General features: G+C 33.5%; 2 protein-coding genes across 3 annotated transcripts; one reads left to right on the top strand and one right to left on the bottom strand.

Moving 5' to 3' along the window:
- Window positions 1-5579: 5579 nt before the first annotated feature.
- On the top strand, window positions 5580-6498 carry LOC126706635 (transcription termination factor MTEF1, chloroplastic). Its single transcript, XM_050406170.1, has one exon. It carries the CDS (start codon window positions 5642-5644, stop codon window positions 6473-6475), a length of 834 nt encoding a protein of 277 aa, XP_050262127.1. The 5' UTR covers window positions 5580-5641; the 3' UTR covers window positions 6476-6498.
- Window positions 6499-8594: 2096 nt separating this feature from the next.
- Window positions 8595-25105, bottom strand: LOC126707659 (uncharacterized). Of its 2 annotated transcripts, none has more exons than XM_050407430.1 (23): window positions 24928-25105; window positions 24402-24724; window positions 23110-23213; window positions 22887-22955; window positions 20049-20109; window positions 19224-19363; window positions 18416-18605; window positions 17985-18046; window positions 17394-17482; window positions 16517-16589; window positions 16335-16394; window positions 15747-15893; window positions 15607-15645; window positions 15412-15449; window positions 14452-14538; window positions 14138-14303; window positions 13060-13137; window positions 12648-12784; window positions 11925-12001; window positions 11242-11311; window positions 11043-11108; window positions 10029-10179; window positions 8595-9038 (listed from the first exon to the last, which is right to left on the bottom strand). In XM_050407430.1, the coding sequence occupies exons 1-22, from the start codon at window positions 24985-24987 to the stop codon at window positions 10045-10047; spliced, it is 2271 nt and encodes a 756-aa protein (XP_050263387.1). In that variant the 5' UTR covers window positions 24988-25105; the 3' UTR covers window positions 8595-9038; window positions 10029-10044. The 2 variants fall into 2 exon arrangements, with proteins under 2 accessions (XP_050263387.1, XP_050263386.1); XM_050407429.1 differs by having other exon boundaries at window positions 15412-15452.
- Between the last annotated feature and the right edge of the window lie 846 nt (window positions 25106-25951).

The raw sequence follows: 25951 nt of genomic DNA on the forward strand, positions 1-25951 counted from the left end.
TCCTTCTATGTTGTCACTTGTCATAGATTATAGAAAAAATGATAATGACAAAAACTATATCCTTTGCATTTCTCAAATCTCCAACAAAAGGAGTTCTAGTGCTAATGCGAAGATCTTCATAAAAATGGAGATTTTTTTTTTTGGAGCTACACCAATCTAATTGAAAGAATTTTTCAGAAAGAGTAGATTTAAGGTGGACAAAGTTTCTTTTGTACATTTTGCCTAAAAGACAAAACAACTGGTTTTTCACTTTTATTGAAAAATTATTAGGTACTCCTAAATTATAGTGACATTATGCTTTTTCTTCTCATATTTATAGTAGAGTTTTTTGAATAAATTTATAGTGGAATTTACAATAAATATAAAAAAATAAAAAATAAAAAATGAGCATCACGTCACTATACTTCTAGGGTACCAAATAATTACTCCCTTTATTTGATACCAACAAAGCAAACGTGCTCTTTTGGCTTAAAGAGTATGATGAGAGACTAAAGAGTTCTGGTTTATTTCTTAATAATAATGGTAAAAGGAATCCAAACCAATACTGAAGTTTTTGGTGGATCAAATAGAAGAGGTTTGCGACGGTCTTTATTCACTATGGTCAGATTTTTTTTTTTTTTTTTTTTTTGGGCTAAAGTTTTGGGATAGATTTTTGGGGAATTCCTCTATAGCCAAACAAAGAATTTTAAAAATGATGGGGATTTAAATCCCATCATTTTAAAATTCTAAGTATTTAATTAACTCTTCATCCAAACATACACTTAAGGAGCTTGTTATCAACAATTTTTAAATCACCCATAAAATCATGTAAAACATCATCACAAGCCTGAGAATAATCATAAATAGAGTCAATAGAATCACAATATGCAAAAAAGCACATAAAACTTTATCCATGACAAATAAGAGGTTAAGTATCACATGAAGGAATTTAATCCACAAAACTAAGTCCACCATGATTTAATTCAAATTGTGAGATAAACCTAATCCAGCCTAAATATTGATTTACACCCCAAATTGTAAGTTACAACTTATTCAATTTTAGACTTATCTAACAATTTGCACCAAAGTATAAGTTATTAGTAAGTTGAAGGACTACTCCAAGAAATTAAAAACACAATAATGACGATAACATCGGATGTGTTATCAAAGAGAAAATCCAAGAACGAGTTGAAAAACGGATCTCTCTACAGCGAACTATCCAAGTCTAGTGCTATCTATATACTCAAGCCCTCCAAGCTATCGCTATCAACCAATTTCACCGAGTCCTTTCTTCAATCTAGTTGTCAAATCTACAATTGAGTTCCAATTACAATTTCCAAGTCTCCTTGGCTGAATTGTTGTGGCTCAAATGGTTCCCTTGTCTTAAACAACACAAAATCTTTGAAGTATGTTTTGTGTGTGAAGGATTCAATCTCCGCTCAAAGTGTAAGGCTTAAAAAGAGGGAGAAAGCAGAGAAAAAATGGGTATATACACTAGGGTTTTTCTTAACTATTTAACACTTCAATTCAGAATTTTTGGTAGTCAAATTTTGAGGAAAATGAGGCTTGAATAGATGGGTAAAATTAAAGGCTGGCATAGCAGGTAACAAATTTCCCATAGGTTCTAACACTTTCACTTGACAAAGTTGAAAAGCATTCTCTTTTTAACTTCAACTTGAACCCAATACAAAAATACAACTCATTCAAGAATTAAAATACAAATCAATTGATTAAAAATTACATAGAAATTTGTCATGAAACTAGCCTACAATTTAAAGATACTAGTGTCTACATTCAAAGCAATCCAAATTAAAGACGACAATGGGGCAAGGCGGGATCGAAGGATGGGTCTTCACATCTGTCCCGCAAAGTTTTTTCTTACCCCATCTTTGGCCCTTAAGGCCCCGCAAAGCCCCACCCCACCCCATAAAACTCTACTTCTTATTAATTTACCCCACAATTATTACAAATTTTTTTAATAAAAACTTGTTTCATTATAAAAATTTATTTGAAATCACAATTAAATTTATCTTATCAAATCAGACTAATTTCACCAAAAACTAAATAATATTATCTAAGTGTTTAACAAAACAATATCACAATAAAAACAAAAATCTCATAGTATAACACATAAAAAAATAATCCAAACTCCTAATACATAACAAAATAAAAATTATCTAGTTCTTCAAAAATAATTTCCACAGATAAAGTAAGTTAAAATTGATATATTTGTTTAAATAGTAGAATTTTAGGTTATGAAAAAATTACAATTATAACCCTATCAACGTGGAGTGAGTGAGTCTAAAAAGTATAAACTCATCACAACCCCGTCCTGTGATACGAGTTTAAAATTTCACTACATCTCTACCTCACCACCTTTGCAGAGTAGGAAAAACCCGTGCAGGATGATGCGGAGAAGTGCGAGCCAAACGGGGTGGGACAATATTGTTATCCATAGTCCACACGAAAATGAGAAAACACAATATAAGAACTAATTGCACAATAACTGCAAAAGCTGCTCTGAGCATGGGCCTGGGCCTAAGCCTGGGTGCCAGAGGAGACGTGGCAGTCTCGGGTCTTGGGCCAGCTGGGCGTTTGGGAATGGACTTTTGAGAATTTGGGTCCAAATCTTTTGCTTCTTTTCCCTCTGATCCAATTCCATAGAGAGGAACTAACTTGTATTCCTCAATGATAGCCTCACAAACTGGGCATCCCTGGAATTTCATGTGAAAATGTAGCCATCTGTATAGACAAAGCCAGCAATATAGGAGGCCACAGCCACACTGTGTGACAATGGGGTCTTTAGCTAATTGCCAGCAAATGTTGCAATTAAACAAATTGCTAGCTCTTTCTCTTTCAGTGCTATTTTTTGAACAAGAGCTGGACTCACTCTCAATATCCATATCCAATTAGGAAAACCACCAAGTTCCTGCACATCATGTTAATATCAAATTACCAATTATCAAACATAACAATATCGATCCAATATGGCTAATGCAAAATTATATAACCGAGCTATAGGCTCCACAATGTAAACATAAAGGTCAGGAATATATGAATGGCAGGATAAATGAATATATTGAAGAAAAAAACTCAAAATCAAGCCAGAAATACGATTCACGAACGTACATACAGTACTATAGTGTACTCTATATATATATATATATATATAATTAAGTGCATTTTCAAATGAAACACTAGGGTCTATTCAGCCAAAAAGAAACACTGTTGAATTTAATTTAATTGAAGAATACGAAAAAAAAAATGAGAGAGAGAGAGAGAGAGAGAGAGCAATAACTCATCTTTGGGAAAAAATTGAAGTTTGGATGACCATTTGTAATGGTCTAAGGAGAAGTGTTAATCATGTTTGCACTATAGCCACTAATCTATTCATCACAATTAAGATTCTTTATAGTTGTTTATAAATTTAGTATGTGGGACTTAGAAGTTTTTTATGAAAAAAGAAAAAAACAATTAATTGTTTTGACAGCTTTTCATTTTTCACATAAAAGTGGCATCAAATTTTTTTTATAATTATTTTAATAATTGCCTTAAGGGTACCCAGGACCCTATATTATTATTATTCTATACATTGAACGAAAAAGTCAAGAAAAATATTCTAAAAATACAAAAACTCAAAATTAAAAATTAAAAATTAAAAAAAAAAAATCATGATTGTGCATACAAATTATATTTATGTATGTATAATATATTTGTGGGGCTAGAGCCAGTACCCCCGCTTGTAAGTCCACACAGCGAGTTAGATAGGGTCTAAGACTTAGCCAGAAAAAAGGGGGGGGGGGGGGGATCTAAGGGCATCTAAGAACATAATCTGATAGACTTGGCTTTTGAAATCAATCAATCAATCGATCAATATTTACATAAAAGCAGAGACCTCATGTGGAAAAGTATGAAGTTCTGTCAAGTGACACATTGTATGACATTTTTTTCATTTAGGCTTTTATCTCATCTAAATTTAGCATTTATGTCAAACTATTAAATAATGGCAAATGCATTTATTTCAATGTATTAATAAAATTCAAAGAATTAGTATACATTTATAATTTTACATGCTTTAAATTGATAGGATGGATCTAAAAAGTCATGAGAAATGTAAAAATCAAAAAAAAAAACTTTTCAATTTTCTATATAAGACTAACTTCAATGTAGAATTGCAAGAGTCAGATTCAATGAATTGGGTAAATACTATTTGTCTCCACATTTGTCCAATATAAATCCTCATTTCCATTGGACTTAAAAATTAAACTTCCATAATATTCTCACAATATCTTTGTTTTTCCTTCTGAGAGGTATGTTAATTTTCAAAATATTACATTCGTCTTAAATATTTTGTTTAGATTTTATGTATACGTTTTTAATTATGTAGCATTGTAATTTATTTAGTCTTATTTTTTCCATATTATGTGCCAATTTATATTTTTGGTTTTCTATATGATGCGTATACTTGATAAGGATCTATTTTTGGCTACTTTTAGTTCAATTAAAATTTGGAGGTTAAATTGTGATATTATTGCATCACTATGACATTATTATTTCTATTGTTGTATCATGAAATTCTAGAAGTTTTAATAACTAATTGATATATAAAATATAAATAATACAAAAAAGACACCTAGGAACCAACAGGTTTATAGGTGACAATATGAACTATGATTTGGTAACATTTCTTGGTTGCATAAATTAGAAGAATTTTCCTCCTAATGTATTTAGTTTGAATTTAGTTTTAGTAGAAAACCTCATAAATTAAATGTGACTAACAATAATAGCATTCATGAAATCAATAGATCATAAATAATTTCTTATAAAATTTATCAAAATGCACCACATTACACGAAATATCAGCTAGTTGATTACAAAAACACAGAGAGGAGAGAATTGACAAACCTTTTGACCAATCACTTGGTGGGGTTGAATGCGCGAGACTTCTTTTGCTCTCTTTATAAAAATGCTCTGTCTTCGGTTGAAATTAGTCAAGGAATTCCATAATTTATAGCAGCCAAGTATTTTAATCAAATTAGTATTGTAGTAGTGTGTTGACTCCCGCTCCAAATCAGTATACTATTTTATCCAAATCAGTATCTTATGTTAATCAAATTAGTATTTTTGTACATTGTTCGCTTTCACTCCAAAGCAGTATTCTATTTTATCCAAATCAGCATTCTATTTTATTCAAATTAGTATTCTAGTAAATTGCTGATTCCGACCCCCAAATCAATATTGTAGTGTATTTTAACTACCATGCTTAACCAGTTAAGTTACAACATATAACTTCTAAGAATTGTATATGTATCTACAATTTTTTTTTTTTTTAATGAGTTGTATCTACAACTTTTTACATTCTTTTAGAACATGAAAATTGACTTAAAAAAAGTTTAATGTTGTATGAGAATATGATAACTCTTATCTCCATTAAAAAATTAAAAATAAAATAATAATAAATAAAATAAATAAATAAATAACATATTCAAATTTGCACTGACCATTGTTTCGAGTATGGCCCCACCAATCATGTTCCTTATCCTCCTCAAAGCAGAAGGACAACCACAAAACACAAACTCCTTTCCTTTCCCCATAATACGTTCATTACATTTGCCTCTAAAATCCCAAAACACACACATACATACACAAATGACAAAACACAATGCTTCACACTCTCTCACTCCCAACCCCTTCTTGCTCCTCCATTCCTACCAAAACCTCAAAACCCAACAAAACCCCTTCATCTCCTCTATACATCAAGTTTCATACATCCCACCGTGACAACCTCCGCTACCTTAAAGCCCTTGGCATCATTCACAACAAGAAGCCCCCCTCAATCAACACAGACACTAACACCATCGACCATGTCCTTGCCACAGTTGAGTTCTTCAAATCCAAGGGCTTCACAGAGCCTGACTTCCCTAGACTCGCTTACCTTTGCCCACAACTCTTCACTACAAACTGTGACCCCACTGACTTCGCTCCAGTTTTTGATTTCTTGGCCACCAAGTTACCTGCCACCACCGAAGAATCACGCAGCTTAATCCTCCACTGCCCTCGCCTTCTCTTTTCAGATGTCGAGTTCTGTCTCCAGCCCACTCTGGATTATCTAAGGCAGCTGGGGATGGAGAATTTGAGCTCGCCAAGTAGTCTTAACGCGCATCTTTTGAACACGCGAGCTAATAAGCTGAGAGAGAAGATTGGGTTCTTGAGGAGCATTGGGTTTTCTCAGGAGGAGGCTGAAAGGGCTTGTGTTAGATTGCCTGCGATGTTTGGTTATAGTATTGATAATAACTTGTGGCCAAAGTTTAAGTATTTGGTGGATAAGATGGAAAGGAGTGTGGAGGAATTGAAGAAGTTTCCGCAGTATTTTGGGTTTAGTTTGGAGAAGCGGATAGTGCCGAGGCATCTGCATTTGAAGGAGAGGAATGTTCAGATTCCATTGAATAGAATGTTGTTATGGAGTGACCAAAAGTTTTATGCCAAGTGGAAATGAAATTTTGGCATGGTTCTTTATGATTCCTTTCTTTTGGGTTTGCTAAACTTATAGTCTGTGTTTTTTTAACAAGAAAGGCTTTGCATGTAAATATGTAAACCACACATTTTAACAAAAATTTAGTTTGTTATTTGTTGTATTCTAAAAAATTAGAAAGAAGAAAAGTTGTTTGTGGAACTTATGTTATATGGTTGACCAATTAGACAATTAGTGTACCCTTTAGGAAAGTTAAGTTATTACTCAAACTTTGATATTTCTGAGTAATGCTACAAACATAAATTATTTTACAATATTTTTACAAACTGCCGATGTGGCTTTAATAATTTTCAAATAATTATTGGTAAACATAAATGTGATGTTAGTAGTGGATCCATATTAGAACTAATAAGAATTTGCCACATCTAGTTTGTAAAAATATTGTAAAACAGTTAGTGACTCTTTCAATACTATTAAATTCAGTGAACAAGTAAAAAACATAAAACGGAGCCTCAAGTGCTCTATCCCTCCCAATAACCTAGGTGCACTATCTTCTGCATATCTTTTTTCTTAAAAAATTACCAATGTCCTAAGCAAGTTGGTGGCAGTGTCAAACTATAAAGCCCGTGTGGACATTTTATACTGCTTCATTCACTAAACTAACTTGCATAAACTATGCAAAATAATCTGCTAATTTATTTTTAATGAAGCAAATTCAATGCAACAAGCAAAACAGTAAGTAAACACATTTAAGCTAGTGAAAATAGCCAAATACCACATTTTGGCAAAATTTGTGGCAAACTAGCACTGTTTCGGAAATATTTAGCAATCTACCACTTTTTTAGTACTTGAATTTCACAAAATCAAGTTCTAAATAGTATTCGAGTTTCGTAAACTCAAGTTCCTAGGTGAGTCACCAATGTAACACTGCTAACCTGGAATAAAAAAGCAATATGGTACTCGATATTATGAAAAGTGAGTACCTCTTTATAGTACTCGAGCATCACAAAGTTGAGTACCTTTTTTTTCTTTTTTTTCCTACTTTTTGTTTTGTACAAAAATTTTGTGAACTAAGTACCTACAAATTTTTTATATGCTCTATTGCGTCAAGTGTAAAAAGAAGCTGCAGATTTTTAGGCTTTTAGGTTCAGTTCTGCACAAGTTACCAAAATGTGGATTTGGGTGAATAGGAAAGGTCAAATAAACTAGGCTTGAGGCCTAACAAGTTCTCAAATATCATATGTGGTGTTGTCCTTGTCTCAAAAGAAAATTAATGGCAGCAGGTGGCAGAAAAAAGAAAAAGATAAAAAAAAAAAAAAAAAAAAAAAAAAAAAAAAAGGAGGGGGTGGGGGGTGAAAGAAAAGAAAAGAAGACCATATAGAAGAAGATAAGTCTAAGATGGATCTTCAGGAAATTCTACAACAGTGCCAGCCTTAAACTTTGTTAGGAAGTCAAATGCAAAATGGCCCCTAAGCCTAGTCTATTTGACCTTTCCTATTCACCCAAATCCACACTGGTAACTTGTGCATAACTGAACCCAAAAGCCTAAAAATCTGCAACTTCTTTTTACACTTAACGCAATAGAGCATAGAAAAAAATCTGTAGATACTTAGTTTACAAAAGTTTTGTACGAAGAAAAAAAAAAGTACTCGACTTTGTGAAGCTTGAGTACTATAAAAAGGTACTCGATTTTCATAATATCGAGTACCATATTGCCCTTTTAATTACACAAATTCCACCAGGTCAATAATGCCATAATATCGAGTACCATATTGCCCTTTTAATTACACAAATTCCACCAGGTCAATAATGCCACCCTGGCGACTCACCTAGGAACTCGAGTTTATGAAACTCGAGTACTATATAGAACTCGATTTTGTGAAATTCGGGTACTAAAAATATGATAGATTGTTAAATATTTCTGAAACAATGCTAGTTTGCCACAAATTTTGCCAGAACGTGATATTTGGCTATTTTCACCTTTTTAAGCTTATATAACCGTGCTGAATGACAGGTTACTCTATGGTGGTGGTAATCCTTTCGTGCTTAAATTTTAACCTACTAAAGGAAACATCAACTTTCCAGATACCCGTTACATCTTCACTATGATTACATCTACAAAGAGAGCGCAACCACACATACATAAAGAATAGGCCATAGATATCCAGAAATGCCGGCCATTCAGCTACATTTTTTTAATGGCAATTCAGCTACATTATCCATTTGAAAAACGTTCAATCAATGGTCAACAAATATGGTACAACTGGGGCCCCGGAACACAAGTAAAAACAATTGCTGCACCATTTGGTACCATAAAGAAATTCCTTGGGCCCAACACAAATTGTTAACTAAATTTTGACTTTCAAGTTTTTTTTTTTTTTTTTTACTAGCCCAAGAAAAAAAATATCCCTGTATCCTCATCGATCGAAGGATCCTTTTTGGCATGTTAGTATTCCGCGTATGCACCCAGTAGACAGAGGCCCCGGTTCTTCACTGTGATTTCTGTGAACTCTAAGGTCCAATCAACCTTCCAGAATGTTCATCTTCTATTTTAGATTCACTTCAAGCTGTCATTATTTATTCAAACCTGAGGAAAGAGGAAAATTAAGAATCATCAACATATACTAAACTCAACATAATAGGCTTTTAAGTTAAATCCCAAATTAGTTGGGGTTGGCCTCAAGAATTCCTCTCCGCCATTGTGATCTATATACGACCATCTTATTCATTCAATCATAGGCATATAGACCATGTATGACTGTGCGTACATATAGAGAGTAGTGTTATCGTAGGAAGCTTCCAACAAAATCCCCCAGAAATAGTTAAACAACTTAAGGCTCTAAGTTTCTTCCATCCCCATTCTATTATTGTACATTAAGTTGTTAAACAGAATGGCTTGCCAACACAGGGTGGGGGTGTATTGCATCTTATCATGTTCAGCTGACACTTAGATCAGTTGATGCAATTGATAATACATGTCTGCGTATGACAAAATCACAAAAAGCTAGAGACCATCATAAATTGCTAAGCATCACACTATTAGAGAAGATGAAATACAAGAAACCACATGGTGGAAGCTACCTAATAGATACCCATATGGGTAGAACTCACCCTTGAAAGCCAGCTTGCAAGGGGAGGGTGCCCAAGAACTACACATGGTTAAGCTTACACTTAATCAATGTGGGACACTAGGATCATAACACTATCCAATGGAACTGTGTGTGTTCAGCAATTTTTGTGTGCTTGTACATCACACACATGCACGTTAATGCATCTCCCAGTCAACTTACATGTGATATGCATTTCAATTTTTTTTAACACTAAAATAAAATTTTCATTTATAAAAAGAAAAAGGGGCGAGGCCCAAGTACACTGGGAGTACACTACACCTATAGGACACTTAACAAAAATTTATATTAAAAAAAAACAAAGATTAAAAATAAATAAATTAAAAAAAAAAAGAAAAAAAATTATAGGTAATAAGACTTTTATTGAAAGAACTGAACATCGTGCTCACGATGAACGCTCTGAACAAGCAACAAAGATACAAAATATCCAGAGAAAACTGTTTAGTTACCAGGGACTTGAGAGATTCAACTCTGTTTAGTTAACAGTTCAATGTCAGCCCCAACTTCAGCAATTTTGGCGTCTTTAGAGGCCTTTGCTGCTTTGGCAATGTCCTCAACATCAAGGTCCAAGGCAATTTTTCTCACAAGACCATCAAGCATCTGTATTATGAAACACAGCAATTAAATTACTAATTAATCCCATTGGCCAGTTCAAAGGTAAATTATTATACAAACACATATTTGATACCAAAAATTTATTTCAGTGCAGTAAGTCTATGCTTCAATTAAGTTTGTTGAGTCTTTCTCACTAAATTCCAAACCCTTACCCAGTTCGTGCTTAACATCATATCCAGCTTAATGAACCCATGACATCATATACAATATTATATTTTGCTTTACATTTCCTCTTGCATGCATACGAAACTTTGCTTAGGGCAATGGGTTTTTGTGTTTCCAAAAAAAGGCGTTATATTTCCCAGATCTCACTACATATTTAGTGTGCACCATTGAGCATCCTTGTTTCAAGCATGACACCAATATTTCACCAACAAATATGAGATGAAGAAAAGAGAAAAATAAATAAATAAAAAATTTTGGCCCACTCCTTCAGTGATTACATTTTATCTAACATAATGGTTAGGCTTGGACAGAAGATTTTTATAAAGCAGTGAGTGACCATCGATGGCCTATTTTTGTTAATTTTTTCACAATTGTTTTAGCATTCACAAAAAGGATTATGAAATTCCAGCACAAAACTTTGGTTTCAATGTACAGCTCAAGCTTTATCTAGCACACTCAAAATTACAAGTTTGACCATTTTCAAGTGAGAAATATCAAATCATTTTCCCTCTGGACCAATCAATTCATATATAAAAAAAATCTGTATTCCAAAAATGAAAGCATACTTTTAAAAGTCTAAAAATTATATGGCCAAATCTCCAGTGAATTGACCTACTATTCAGCATAAACATAAACAGATCAATCAACAGATACGAGTGAACAAGACCAAAATAAAAAGATACCAGTGATCCAATGGCAACTAAAACACGGAATTTCGAATCAACTTCTAGATTTTCCTCTTCCACAATCTGTTAAAAGAAAAAAAAAAGTACTATGATGCATGAATATGAAGATTGACATTTCTTGAGAACTTCAAGAAACAATGTAATCCATCTAAAACAAAAGGCTAAGCATTTAGCTGGTAATGTAATCAACACATACCACAAGAGCTGCTGAAAGAACTTGAGATTGACCTTCTTGATCCTTCTTTTCAATTAAAAGCACAGCATAACTGTCAAGCTCACCAGAGAACTAAATGTTAGGCAACTTGACTAACAAAGTAGTTTAAAAATATATGCCTAACTTCTACCTTCCTTTACTCTTTGAATGACTACAATACTACAATATGCATAAAAAAGACCACCTATGCCACTCGAACCAATAGGTCAAAAATGATTTGTGACAAAGGTGTTAAATGATCTACTCTATCAAAGGTGAGGGCTGTCCCACGTGGAGAAAAAATCCTCTCCTTTTACTCATGATCACACCTGTTTGACCCAATCATGACGTGAAAGGATGGGACCTTTTCAAAGTCAGACCAAGCTGGTTGAACAGAAAGAGAATCTGTAAATGATAGTGCAGTTTGTTTCCATAATTTTTGTAAGCGGATGGAAAAACACATAAATTCTCTCAATATTGAAAACTGGACTAACAAGATAATAAGTGGCTGTAGTGAAAAGTACAACGATAAGGAGATGACAATAAATTAACTGTGAAAATATAAATTCCAGGAAGCACAAAACAAATTCTAAAGAGCCTTTGACCAACTCCACTTTTCACTGTTGCTCAAGAATCCACTAAAAGAAACACTATGCTGGCAAATTTACAGTAAAACAATTACTTACTTGAGTATTAAAGTGGAGTAAGACAACTGCAAATTCTTATTTGGAGATGAATAACAACTTGAAAATGCATCAAGAATCTGCAAAATCAGTTAAATAAATAAATAAATACGAGAAGCAATTGAATATACGAACCAAAAACATGCTCAGTGTGACTAGCTGTGCAGTTATTGCCTTAACAATCATCCAAGTAAAAGGCCTGAAAAAAGGGAAATGTTTTCTCTGACTTATCAAGTACCCATTACATTTCTACCCAACAAGAGATGTGTAACAAAATACTCCAGGGATTTTTTAAACTAAGCGAGTATATCTCTTTTTTTGATAATAATAATAATAATGAAATTATCAAAGAAAAAATATTTGGAACATCAATATACAAGCTAGTATTCTTCTAGAAACAAGAAGGCTTAGTGAAGAAAAGGTCAAAGCCAGTTATAAAACATGATATTTCCAATGTAATCCTGAGAAAGGTTTCAAGGGAACAATAAATTAGCACATAAAGTATAAAAAGCACAGGTAAAAACTATATAATGTAGAGCACATTAAGTGCTTGTCAGCAAAAATGTTAATACCATATATCCATACCATATCTAATAGACACAAACACCAACACCCACCCACTGCACATAGAGAGCACACAGTGCTCAAAACCACATTCAAACTAAGGCCATTGCTTTGCACGCATGATCAAACTCAGAAAATAACAATGAAGAAGCAAGTGCCAACCTCACTACGATGCTTTTGTAACCAGTTGTAGAAACATGAATTTTTGAATAGATTAGTTACAGCACGGATACTCGTTAAAAGGTTTGCAGGAATAGCTGGGTTTGTTGTGACTTTCTTGATTATTTCTGATAGTACACCTGTGTTGAGCACACAAGGTCAACAGTCAAGATAGAATTTGTAAAAAACTATCCATAAAGAAAGAAGCATGCCTCATAACAAAAGCTTTGCCTGTAAGCCTCAACAACCAGTTCATTTAAGAATTCAAGATTATAACTCTTTTAATATATATATATATATATATATATAATTTGAGGATATTTCCTCATATGATGTAAGTAAATAGGAAATTAAAAATGATCAGATATATTTTCAGAAATAAAAAATATTTAGGTCTCATCTTTAACTTCAATACCATTTTCAGCTTCAACATGCTTAAGAAGTACGGTCGCCCCATCTGGGTGCAGGACAGTCATCCTCAAAATATCAATAACTGCAAATTGACAGTATAACATTAACCAAGTGAGCGAAACTATTTTCCTGGAACCGTAATGTTACTCATTTTTTTTAAAAGAAAAAAAGCATGATACTGTAATACAATCCAAGAATAAGTGAAAATCAAAGCATTCAGAATTTACATAAACAGCATATTCATTTATCAATAAAACTAAATAGTACCCACAGTTAGTGTGCCACAATTGCATGCGAGTACAGAACTCAGTATAGCATTGATGCAAGGAACACAACCAAAGTTATTTTGAAATTTAGTATTCAGATTTTCATTTGTCTAATGGGATTGGATTATTTCAAATTTTTCATTTTTTTTATTTTGGATTCAGATAGGGATAAGATTTCAGATTATTTTTTAGTTGAGAGTTTTATGGGATGTAAACTTTTGTAATCCTAGAAGCACTATAAAAATGATAAAGGTGGGTTTTTTTTTATTATTGAATAAAATTTTCTTAGTGAGAAATTTTTTTATCTGCTTGTTGGTGATTCCAAGCATCCCCAAGGATGTGAAGCCTAAGGATTTCAAGCTGCTATAGGTGGTGAAGCCTAGACTGTCCTGCATCAAGCATAGAGCTCTGTAATATACATATAAGTTTTGGCCCCAAGGGGACCTCTTTAATTCTTATACAAAAGTAAATTCCATGGCACTTCAAAGCTTAAATCTCATAAAATTGAAAAGATCTTTTTATTGATAAGTAACAGATGTTCTAAGAACAAAACAGGAATACCCATATACATCAGATAATTCAGGCATCAAATAATTCATTAAGAGAAATGTCATCTCTGGGAGACATTAAGATATATTGGGAAAAGATTAAAACAGATCTAAGAAAACCTTTATTGGTAGGTAAATAAGAACCAGGGAACAGCCATTAATATCATTTAGAAAGCTCCTTACTAAGTTTTAAATTACAAATATGATACTAATGGGAATCCAGAATCCTATAATTTATGCAGAAGCCTGAGAATTTTGGCATGCTGACCTGGAAATATCATTGCCAGAGGCCATGAATTTAGCAATTTCAGTAACAAAGCTATATCAACATCTGCTAATTTGCTACTATGATAGTGTGACGTGTCCTTCAGAACTTTAATAATGGCACCAAGTCTGGAAAACTCAAGCTCTGTCAAAGATAAATTTTTATTTTCCTACAACAGATTGTCAATAAATCCAAGTTAATCAGGAGTTTACTTCGTGGTAGAGTAGAAATTAATCAGGAGCTCAGTCAAAGATAAGTTCTCCTTTTCCTGACAAAGTAGAATTTACTTTGTGATTTATCCTTCAAGATGAACATACCGAGTCAGAGAGTAGAGCATTGTTAAACTCTGTAATCTTTTTGAGGATCCCATCAAACTGTGCCACATCAAAAACAAGCACTCCTTTCTGGAAACAAAATGATAGACAAAGAATGACAAGTAAATGACAGGGTGAAAAGAGACACCAAAGTACTTGAGAGATGTAAAGAAGGAGCATGCATCTTTTAAAGTCACCCAATTGACGAACCCAACCAGCAATATATCAGATACTCAAACAACGACCCCTATAGAGATATAGTCCTGGAATACAGAAATAGAATATCAAAATACACAGCCCAAAATGCTCAAGGGGGTAAAACTCGCCTCAAAACAGCCATAGAGCCCAATTACATGACATATCTACCAAACAAAGAACAGCGAAAAAAATGTGTGAAAGAATGAAAACACAATCAGCACAGTGAGAAACTTCTATAGAAAAAAAAAAAAAAAAAAAAAAAAAAAAAAAAAAAAAAAAAAAAAAAAAAAAACCTTCATAATTCCCTCGTACAACTGAGGATCAATACCAAAGAGAAAAGTTTCATAAAATACCAGAGGGTATAAATACAAGCATAACATTCTAACAGAAATACAATAAAAAGAGTAATAAACATATAATTATTTAAGAGGAAAATAAAAAGTAATTAAAAAATCAGTCTACAACTCTAAGTGAAAAGGTGTCAATCCCAACCATAATGGAGTAGAGCCATAATAGTCAAGTAGGGAAGCCAAAGAGCCTCTTTTGGCTGGAGGATTACAGAAAACAGGTCTAAAAAAGTACATTGCATTCACTAGGTAATATTTCATGTGAAACAAATAAAATATAATACATGAGCTTTTACAATCACTCAATATATACTTTTTTACTAGTTCCCTAAGAATGGACATGCAATTCCTGGAAATGCATCTTAAACCCCTTGACTGATATATCCAAACCTATTAACACTACACTGTAACAGCATACCTTAGGAATGTGCTTGAAAGTGGGTTTTGCTGAAACAGCTGCTAAATAAACAAGAATATGAAAAAAACATTAGAGCCATAGTCTAATATTGGAGGTTGTGAAGTAAGTCAGGCATTCAATACATATTAGCATATGCAAGAGAAAGTAATATACAGTAACAGCAATTTTTAATTTTTAACTAATACAAATACATACCAGACATACTGGAAGTTGCTCCAGGTATATAAGCACTAGCTGAAATGAAAAACAGAAAACATTAGACAAGCAAAAAGGAAGTGACTACATCAATTATCTCAGATGTTCATGTCATAGTTACATAAAAATATTGTACTTACAGCCAGTATAGGGATCACGAAATGATGAATCCAGGGTGAAGTCCTTTTGTCCAGAATTTTGGAGTATAAACTCTACAATTTGTTGTCGATAGGAAAGAGGTAGATTCTCCTTGAGAAGCCATTTGTCAGCAGTAGCATAAGGATTTTCTGAAAATATCAAATTTTATGTCATTGTTTTTTGAATTAACAAATACATTCATGATTCATTAGATGTCAATGATGTAGTAAGTTAAACAAACAACAATTAAGGCCTAATATCATCAAGGGAGATGAGTGCCTTCATTTATTTGATACTAGAGTAAGACATGAACATCATACTGAGTAGAAAGAGAATACTGAGAGAAATTGGGACCACAAAATTACAATTATAATGCAACAAGGTGGAAAGCCAGTGAACTCTTCTAGCTCAAGTGCCATGCCCTTGTAAAACTAAACTAAGGTGGAGGGTGAAGTCATGGTTCAAGACCCATCAGGTGTGTGTGTGTGTGTGTGTGTGTGTGTGTGTGTATAAGGTGGAAAGGAAAATGAAGAGCAACAGATATTGCAATTATAATCAACCACAGGAAAACAGGACCAAGAAAAAAATACCTGATCGATTGTAGGGCAACTTACGAGTAGGCTCCCCATCTCCAATATCAACATCAAATACTGAGTAACAACAGAATAAAAGACTGAATCGTTACTTATTACCAAAAAAAATAATAATAATTTAAATGATATAGACAAATGGTCAACCATATTAAAGTTGTCAAAGAACATAAGATTCTGACCATAGTCATATTCAATCCCATCAAGAACAGGACGCCTCAGGTTATCATCCGGTCCGTCAACAACTTCACCAATCTTAAAAAAATATATATAAAAAACATAAGACTAATTAAAAAAATTCAAATATTAGAGAGAGAGAGAGAGAGAGAGAGAGAACTAAAGTGCAAACAAAAACCGCAAATGTAAAGGTACTCGGAAAACAAACTAAATGCACTAACATATAAAATTAAATGCATAAATCTTTAATGGTCCAGCTCAAAACTCATTCCAAATGTCAATTTAAACATGTGTTAAAAGAGGGGAATTCAACATAAATAAGTAGAATAGGAATATGGAAAATAGTAAAGCCATTTGCATGAAAGTACAAGACACCTCACTCAACAAGTATAAGTCAAGACTACTTGATAGAGCACATTTTTAGAATCCTGCAATCTGAGAGATTGCATTAAAAAGACTCCCCATAAACTTCACTACCATCCATAAAATTAAGTAAATGGGCGATGAAAATACAAACACCATAACGAAGTCAGAGATAGGGGGGAAATTTTGGTGAAGAGGGACATAGGCAGTGGCTGTAAATATCACACAGCAAACTGGACCTGTAACCTTTCTATACACTTCTTAGTTTTTTATTCACAATTGAGGGGGAAAAAACAAAAAATTTCCTGTCACATTCATCTGCTATACAAGAGATTAAAATTTTTAAGAAAAATGAACAAACTTGCAGAGCATAGGATTCTAAGAAGCACCACAAAAAAGAAAGGAAGAAAAGGAAAAGAGTATATCAAGCGCCAGAGAGGCAACCACTTAATGTTGCATTGCAAATAAAACCATAAATCTAACTGTTGATATAGTTGTTAGAATGGAATTGTAAATTACCTTATCCCACTTCTGTTCCCTCAAGTTCCAAGCATATGCCACACCATTGTCCCCCTCTCTGACGACTTTTGTCTGCCCATCACTCGTCCCTGATATGGAAGAAAAGAAAATACAATTCATATTAAGCAGCATACAGCAGCAATAAGGTGCAACATATCAATCCTGTATGAACATCCGAACACTGATTTTTTTAATACATATGGAGAAAAAGGAGTCAACATGGCAACCTGGCAATATTCATGGAAGCTCATTTTCTTCTTATTCTGTACATTAAATATATTTCAGAAACTCTGAAAAGAAAAAGGCGAAGGCAAAGCCCAGTCACATGCAAACTACACAAGGAATAAATGTTTCCTATTCTTTACTGACAGCATTTTTTTTTTGGCTGAAGAAAATCAGACTTTGAATTAAACAATATGACTCACACTGAAAACGTATTTGAAAAGGAGAAATCTCTGATACAACAATTATAATACAAGAAAACTTGTCATCCACAACTTGAAATGGATAATAACTGAGAAACTGAACTGAAAGATATTTAGTAAATTTAACTAAGATACCATTCAGCTAAATGTACAATTAGAATCACACCTGGAACCTGTAAAGCCTCCAGCCCTGGTAAATCATCCAGTTTTAATCCTCCAACCCTCTTCCTAACACAAACAAGTCCCAACATGAAAATAAGTCAAAGTTGACAAGTAATGTTGATCCAAATGGAAATTACAGGTGATAAATCATAAAATCCATCCAAAGAATTTCTGGAAATCAGAAATATATTCATAATTAGAAATAAGTCGAGAACTTCAGAATTCAAACAAAATTTAAGATAATCATGTAATGAGATTTCAAGTGGAAAAAAGAAGTGAAGAGGTCCATTGTATAGTACTATTTTTAAAAGAAAGGCAAAAAGAAGGATGTCCCCAAGAACCTAATATATAGAGCCTAATTGGATGATTATCTAAATTGCATTGATTCCAAATTTGCAAAAAAAAACCCATTCAAGTTATCATGGATGATAATACCTGCTTCGCTTGTATTGAGAAAGTTGGGAAACATATGACTCAAGTTCCAGTGAGTCAGCCAACCTATCCTTATGAACTGTCCAAATACGAATAACTCCATCTGAACATCCTGTCACGATATCGCCATTGTCCAAGAATTTGGCATCCCAAACGCAACCAGGATGCTCTATGGTCTGAACACAAACTCCATCTGAAACATGACATGATTACCAGGTAAACATTTCAATTTAAAGCAATATAGGACATATTACATAGCAAGAACCAAAATTTAACATACCCAAATATGAAGCTTTTGTTAATCCCTTGTCCATTAGACAAGAATGTTTACAATCCACAATAGAAGTCATCACATGACATCCGTGTCTTTTTTTTTTTTTTTTATAGGTAGACATCCGCGTCTTTTTATGTTAAGAAATTCCATAACCGTAAAATGTATAAATGGGCATTTAATATTGAAAGTGAAGAAAATGAACAAAAATTACTGAAGTTTCCTCTTTTCTTTTCTTACATTTTTTTTGTTTTTTTTTGGGGGGGGGTGGGGGTGGGTGGTGGGGGTGGGATTGAATTTGAAATGTAAGAAATAGTATGGGTCAAAACAGCCAATCTGAAAAGGTTCTCCCAAAACTCTATAAACCTTATTGAGCATGGGGCCACCAATGATCAGTCTGTGGTTGACAAACGCACAAAATAAATCTGAGCCAGGCAACAACACAGATCAATTACCATTTCAGCTTGAACAAGAATCAAATGTGAGAATCCAAGAACAAATAACTTCTCCGAAAATAGGATGAAAACCAGAAATAACTACCTTTCCATATCTTTGCAGAACAATCTTCACTACCACTGACAATAAGTCCAGAGACGTGTGAATCAACTGAATAGACAATGGAAGTATGACCAACCATCTCCATTAATACTTCACCACTTAATGCCCATAATCTTATGGAACTGTAGCAATGAAAACAAATTAAAAATTAGGGACACCTATTACACAAAACAAATGTGGGCAAGATTAATTTGAATATTCAAATGAGGAATTGAAAAATAAAAATAAAAAAAAAATAGGAGCAAAATTAAATAAGAACAAAAAATTTTAAAGTAAAAAATTAAATAAGAACAAAATTTCCAAGAGACAACAAAGAAGCTTGCATTATCAACAAATATCTACAACCAGTTAAAACACCAAGTATGACATCTAGTTCAGTTGACCTGGAAGACCCTTTGCTAGCATTATGCTCTAAAAATCACAGAAGCAGGTAGGGGGTAATTCTATAATCACAGAACTACTATCCAGTCAAAGAACTCGACCTTTTTTTTGCAACATGTATGATCAATCATGAAAAGAAGAAAACAATGAAATCTGTAATTTGAAAACTTCAAGACTTGGTGGGGACCATAATCAATGTCAAAACTGCTAGCTGTTTGTTTCCCTTGCCATCAAACTAAATCCAATATGTTGATAATGTTTTGTTCTTAATTCTGAAAGTTACTGTTTGTTTTGACTGTATTACCTTTCACTTTAACCACTTATCCCTAAGGCATGCTCTTCATGCAAATGTACATTAAAAACAAAAATCCCAGATAGAACCAATCAAATCATTATAAACAGAAAAATTATTGCAGCAACAGCTACCTGTCATGTGATGCAGAAAGGATTCCCAGATCAGACATCACTGCCAAACCTCGAACAGTATCTGCAAATCCACAAAGTGCAGAAGCACATGCTTAAGATAACAAATTAATAACTGCCCTATTTTAATACTAAAATGTTGAGCAACAAAAGTATAAAAGTGCATTAACCAATGTCATCCTTTACATTTAAAACATACAAACTAAACAAAAGTACCCACTTGAAAAAAACTTCCTCAGATTTGCAATTCATGGGAGAAACCAAGTATTTTCAAATTTTAATATCGATCCTCGTAGGTCAGCTAATGTTGTCTTATCAATTGTACCAAGCTTTTGGCTGTTATCATCACCACTAATAATATACATTGTGTCAAGCATACTACACATTTCTCCCATCACTCTCAACTCAAGCCAAACCATTATTACATTTATGCCCTAAGAAAAATCAATTACTCTGTCCATATCCAATTCAAATGTCTTGTTTTCCTTTTAGGGACATCCTATTAAAATGCGTGTTTACTTTCTAAAAAAGGAAATTATTGCCTCTCTAATTTCTTCCTTACCTTTTTTAAAAGGAAATAAACAATACAAAAACAAAAACAAACAAACAATATTATTCTTCAAGGGCAAAAGTAATGTACAGTTCTTACGGTGCAGTATATTAGGTTTCCCAATCAAATTCAAACACAAGGTTGCATTGAACAATGAAGTACAAACAGTGTTATTGTTTAAACAGTGTTACCATTTAAACAGTGTTATTGTTTCCAAGGACAATTAAATTCAATGCAACCCGTGTTTGAATTTGATTGGGAAATATAACATAATGCACCTAAGGAATTGTATCTAAGTTTTACATTTTATTAAAATTCCTACCACCTCAAATATAAAGTAAAGGAAATTTTAGAAAGTCTCTATTTTTACCTTTTTATTAATGATTGTGCCACTCAAAACAAGAGCGGGATGGAATGAGAATAATGACATACACCAATACCACATGTAGTCCAATTAATCCTAAGAACTATTTTAAGTACCTACAGCATGAGAGGAAGAAGAGGGAACAAGGAAAAGATATAAGGTGCATAGAGCCACTTTTTTCTTAAAATAGTTCGATTAATCGGACTACAGTTTGATTAATCAGACTACATTGTAGTCTGATTAATCCACTCTAGACTAGAGAAGATCTCAAAATTTGAGGCTCTCACTTTTTTCCTTTTTCTTCTCTTAAGGTTCTCACACTTTTTTTTAAACAAATACTCACCGAATGAGTTTAGAACCCACTATCTCATTCTTCATTCTGTTCTTACAAGGAAAGGAGGTTCCTTTTGCGCTAGAGCTCATTGGCAAGACTCCCATTTTTTTAAAGAAAAAAAAATATTATAAAGAAAAAAAAAAAAATTTTAAAGGTAATAATTACCCGGAACAACAACAATCTCATCACACAATTCACACTGAGTAAAAGCAACATCATGTCTACATTTTTTTTTATTTTTTGAAAAGAAAATACTAAATACTTTTTTTTATAGGTAATAGAATCTCTTTATTGATAAGAAAAGAACAATGAGTTTATGATAGTAAACTCACTGCAAAAAAAACAGATACAAACAAATCAATGGGAAAAGCTAAGAAAATTAAGGAAATCAGACAAAGAGGAACAATGCGTAAAACCCCAAATATGAGACCACTCAAACAAAGTCCTAGTTAGTAGAGACTTCAATAGGTCCACAGTTCTTTCAGTGTCCTCAAATGTTCGGGCAATGCTTTTCTTCCAAGTTAACCACATAAGACACACCGGTACCATATTCCAAACATTTGAAGAATGAATGCCCATCCAATTCCACCATGCAAAAAGGAGAGAGACTATTGTCTTCAACAACACCCACTGAGCCCCAAACAAGTAAAAGACTTCACTCCACAAGGTATGGACAAACTTGCAATGGAGTAATAAATGATCCACGATTTCCACATCACACCAACATAGGCAACACCAATTAACAAGAGGCAAGTTCTTCTTAACAAGGTTATCTATTGTGAGAATCCCACCCCTAGCAGCTATCCATAAGAAAAAAGACACTCTTCTAGGAACCTTAACACTCCAAATGCATTGCCAAGGGAAAAAAACCGACAGAGCTTTCAATAATGATTTAAAAAAAGAACACACATCAAAGACACCACTACAATTCAATTGCCAAACCATGGTATCATCACCCCACGCCCCCCCACCCCCCCCCCCCACGGGGGTATTTTGGATGAGATATGCACACAAAAGCATAAAACCTTGCTGTCTCCCAATCCTGAAACTCACAGGCAGTGTGCTGAGGGACCAACAAAAAGCCAAATCATAAAGCAAGTTACAACTATCAAGCAAATCAGCCAAAGAAATAAAAGTAAAAACACCCAAAGCATTAGTGCGCTTAGATAAAGTCCAGAAGAGCAACTTCAAATCAAAAATCAATCTCTCACTTCCGTCAAAAGTGCAAGCATTCCTTTCCCACCAAATACCCCACAGGAGACAAAGAGGGATCATCATGTCTAAATTTTTTAGCAATCAAACCATGTAAAGCACTAAACATATGAGGATTACCCATGTCAACAGTTTGATCAATTAAACCATGTAGATCAGAAGTCTTATTAAATGCTTCTTCCACTTCTAACTTATAGGAAGCTCAAAGAAAATATGTTTGATGATCACCAAACAGACATGTAAGAAGAAAATTTTACAGCATCGTTAGTTTGCAAAATCTACAATTATTTTCATTCCCACATGATTTCAACACATTGCAGATAAGGATATATATATATATATATATAAAGCACAATGAAGGCAAATAAATGGAAAAAATACCTGTATGCCCAACAAAAGTATGTGTACATTTGCTTCCTCTCCAAAGTTTTAAAGTTGTATCACTTGAACCTAAAATCGTGATAGCATAAAAATGAACCCCATAAGTTCATAGTGAAAGACATAGTTGGATCTATGCATTCCAATCTGATGTAACCAGTTCCAACTACCAACAAAATCTAAAACAATATCTAGCAGAACAGTCATCTACTGAATCATATTATACCTGTAACAAGCTCGCCTGAAGGCAGCTTTATGAGTGCTTGGATTGCTGCCTTATGAGCCTCCCAGGATTCTAAAGGTTGGCCATTTCTCCAACGTCTTAATGTGCTGTAGTGAAGGTGACAAATTAGATACTAACCGAAAATTATTGAGAAAATATGCATACACCTTTGTAAGCATAGATAATAATTCAAACCCAAAAAACGGCAATACACAAACAATAAAAGTAACATTCAAACAGTATGCAAATTTTTTAAATACACATTTATTACAGGGGAAGGGGGGATTCGAACCCTAAATGTCTCCGTCGAAAATACCAAGAAATACCATTTGACCTAAAAGTCATTAGCAAAACAGTGTGGGAAATATAGGGGAAGAAAATTGTATACGGTTTAGGGTTTGCTAAGTAAACCCTAAACCCTAAACCCTAGCTTTTTTAAAGCTCACTTTTTCTAGATACAACTTTCTCAAACAACCCCATTATAAAAAAAATTTAAAAATTAAAAAAAAAAAAGTGAAAAATGAGCTATACGAAATGGGCACGTAGTCCCCTTATCTTCATTTTTCTGTGCTTGGGTGTGCAATACAAACCAGATTTTGAAATGCGTAGACAGCTCCATAAATGATCTAAAAGTTTGCTTTGACATGCTCTCCATTTGTGTGAACAGCATACCTGTCTGCTCTCCTTTCCATTTTATTGCTTCTTTAATTTTTTCTTTTTTCTTTTGGATTTGGTTAGTCTATGCTAATGTAGTTGGGTTATGCTTCCTCAGCACTTGTCTAACTAATTCCAAAATAGTAATAATAAAATATCAACACTAATGAGTAATATTATGTCAATACGTAAAGATTGAACCAGCTCAACTTTTATATAGAGTAAAAAAATTCATTTCTGATTGTTAAGTTACACATACACAGAATGAATTTATATATATAGACACGATAAGATTTAAACATATGGTTTCCTCCCCATATTCCAAATTGCTTGTCCTTATCATCAAGCCAAGACACCATCCTCATCCTCCACACAGTGAACTAAATGTAACCCACTACACACACTTGAGTTTTGAACCCACAACCTCGTCCCCCCACCTTCTTGTGGAAGGAAGAAGCGCCACATTAGCAAAAACTCATTGGCTATATACTAAGTTACGAAATTCATCGAAAAAGAGAACAAGCTCAAAATAACCTTGAAAACAACAATTCATCAACATAATGATATCAAACACAAACAACAATAACAGCACTTAACAACCATCAAAATTCAGCTTTAAATTACACAAAAAAAACACTCACCAATCAACCGAAGCCGACACAATGTCCCCGCCATCCAAAGCCACACTAGTCACCTGCAACTGGTGACCTTTCAAGGTCTGCACTTTCTCACCAGTCCTCAAGTCCCAAACCAGAACAAGCGTGTCCATGCCGCCGGACACGACACCGCCCTCCGGAAACTCCTCATTCGGCGAAATCCACGCCAGCGGGCCCACGAAACTCGTGTGCCCTAGCAGAATCCTCGACGCCGCGTACTTGTGCCCCTCCGGAGACCACAACCGCACCGTCCGGTCCCTGGATGACGTGGCAATGCCGGCATTTCCACACACGCAGATTCCTCGAACCTAGAAACGAATTTTGAATCATTTTCACTCAACACTATCAAATTCAAGCTCATAGCAATTGAAATTTGAAACTATCAGAGAAATCAATATCAGCGAGAATGATCAAAAAAAAATCAAAGTACTAGTTTTTTTTTTTTTTTTTTGACAATAATTGAAATTTTTAGCAATATTTAAGAGAGTGAGAGAGAGATTGGGAATCTGACATCGTCTTCGTGGCCTCGGAGTTCAGAGCTCAATTTGTATTCGCTGAAATCGATCTCCATGTTCAAGTTCTGAGAGAGAGAGAGAGACTGTGAAGCTATGCTTTGCTTTTTCTTTTTTCTTTTTTCTTTTTTTGGATAGTTTTTCTTTTCTTGCAGAGTGGGTTTTCCTTTCTTCGAATAATAGCAAGGTGACTGGAAAACATGACTACTTGTAGTAGTATCAATCGTTGACTTTGGGCCTTGAGGCCTGCTTTGCTGCTTGAAATAGAGTTTTTGGGCCCAAATGTTTCATCTCATATTCTCAGTCCTATTCTTCTCCATTTTTTATAGCTCATTAAAATCATGGTTTTAAAAACCGTCTCAATTAGGGTTCAGTTCCGATCCAACTAGTCAGTCCAGTTTGGTTCGATTTTAAAAATTATACAAAAATTTGAATGTTAGTCATGGTTTTAAAAACGCACCGGTAGGTTTAATAAAAAATTGAACATTTTCAAACCTTAGACCAGTCTTTTAAAAAGGTAAAAGATGGTGGTTCAACCCATAAAAACTAAAAACCAAACTTTTTTTGGATTTTGATTGATTCTTTTTAAAACCATGCTATTACCTTAAAAAAAAAATATTTATATATAGCTCAATTGATAATGTTTATTGTTGTTGAATAAGGATTTTGAAGTAGAATTTCACCAACACCAAAAACCAAATTGTGTTTTAACTTGATAATAATCATCGTGGAATGGATATCATGAGTTCAAAATTTATCAAATATATCTATTTATATAAATATTAAAATTACTTCTGTGTCGTCTTTTATTAAAAATATTTTTTTTTAAAGTGTTGATATTCTTTGCCTTAACGACTAACCCATCTGACATAATATGAAGTTAGTAATCAAATTTACTTAGATATTAATAAAAACTTCTTTGCTTAATTAACTTCTAACTATATTTGATTTTTTTAAATTATGATTTTTAATTAAATAGTTTAATTTTTTTAATAAAAAGTAATATATATGGTCAAAAGTCTT

Source organism: Quercus robur, chromosome 11 (genome assembly GCF_932294415.1).
Source record: "Quercus robur chromosome 11, dhQueRobu3.1, whole genome shotgun sequence".
Lineage (NCBI taxonomy): Eukaryota > Viridiplantae > Streptophyta > Magnoliopsida > Fagales > Fagaceae > Quercus > Quercus robur.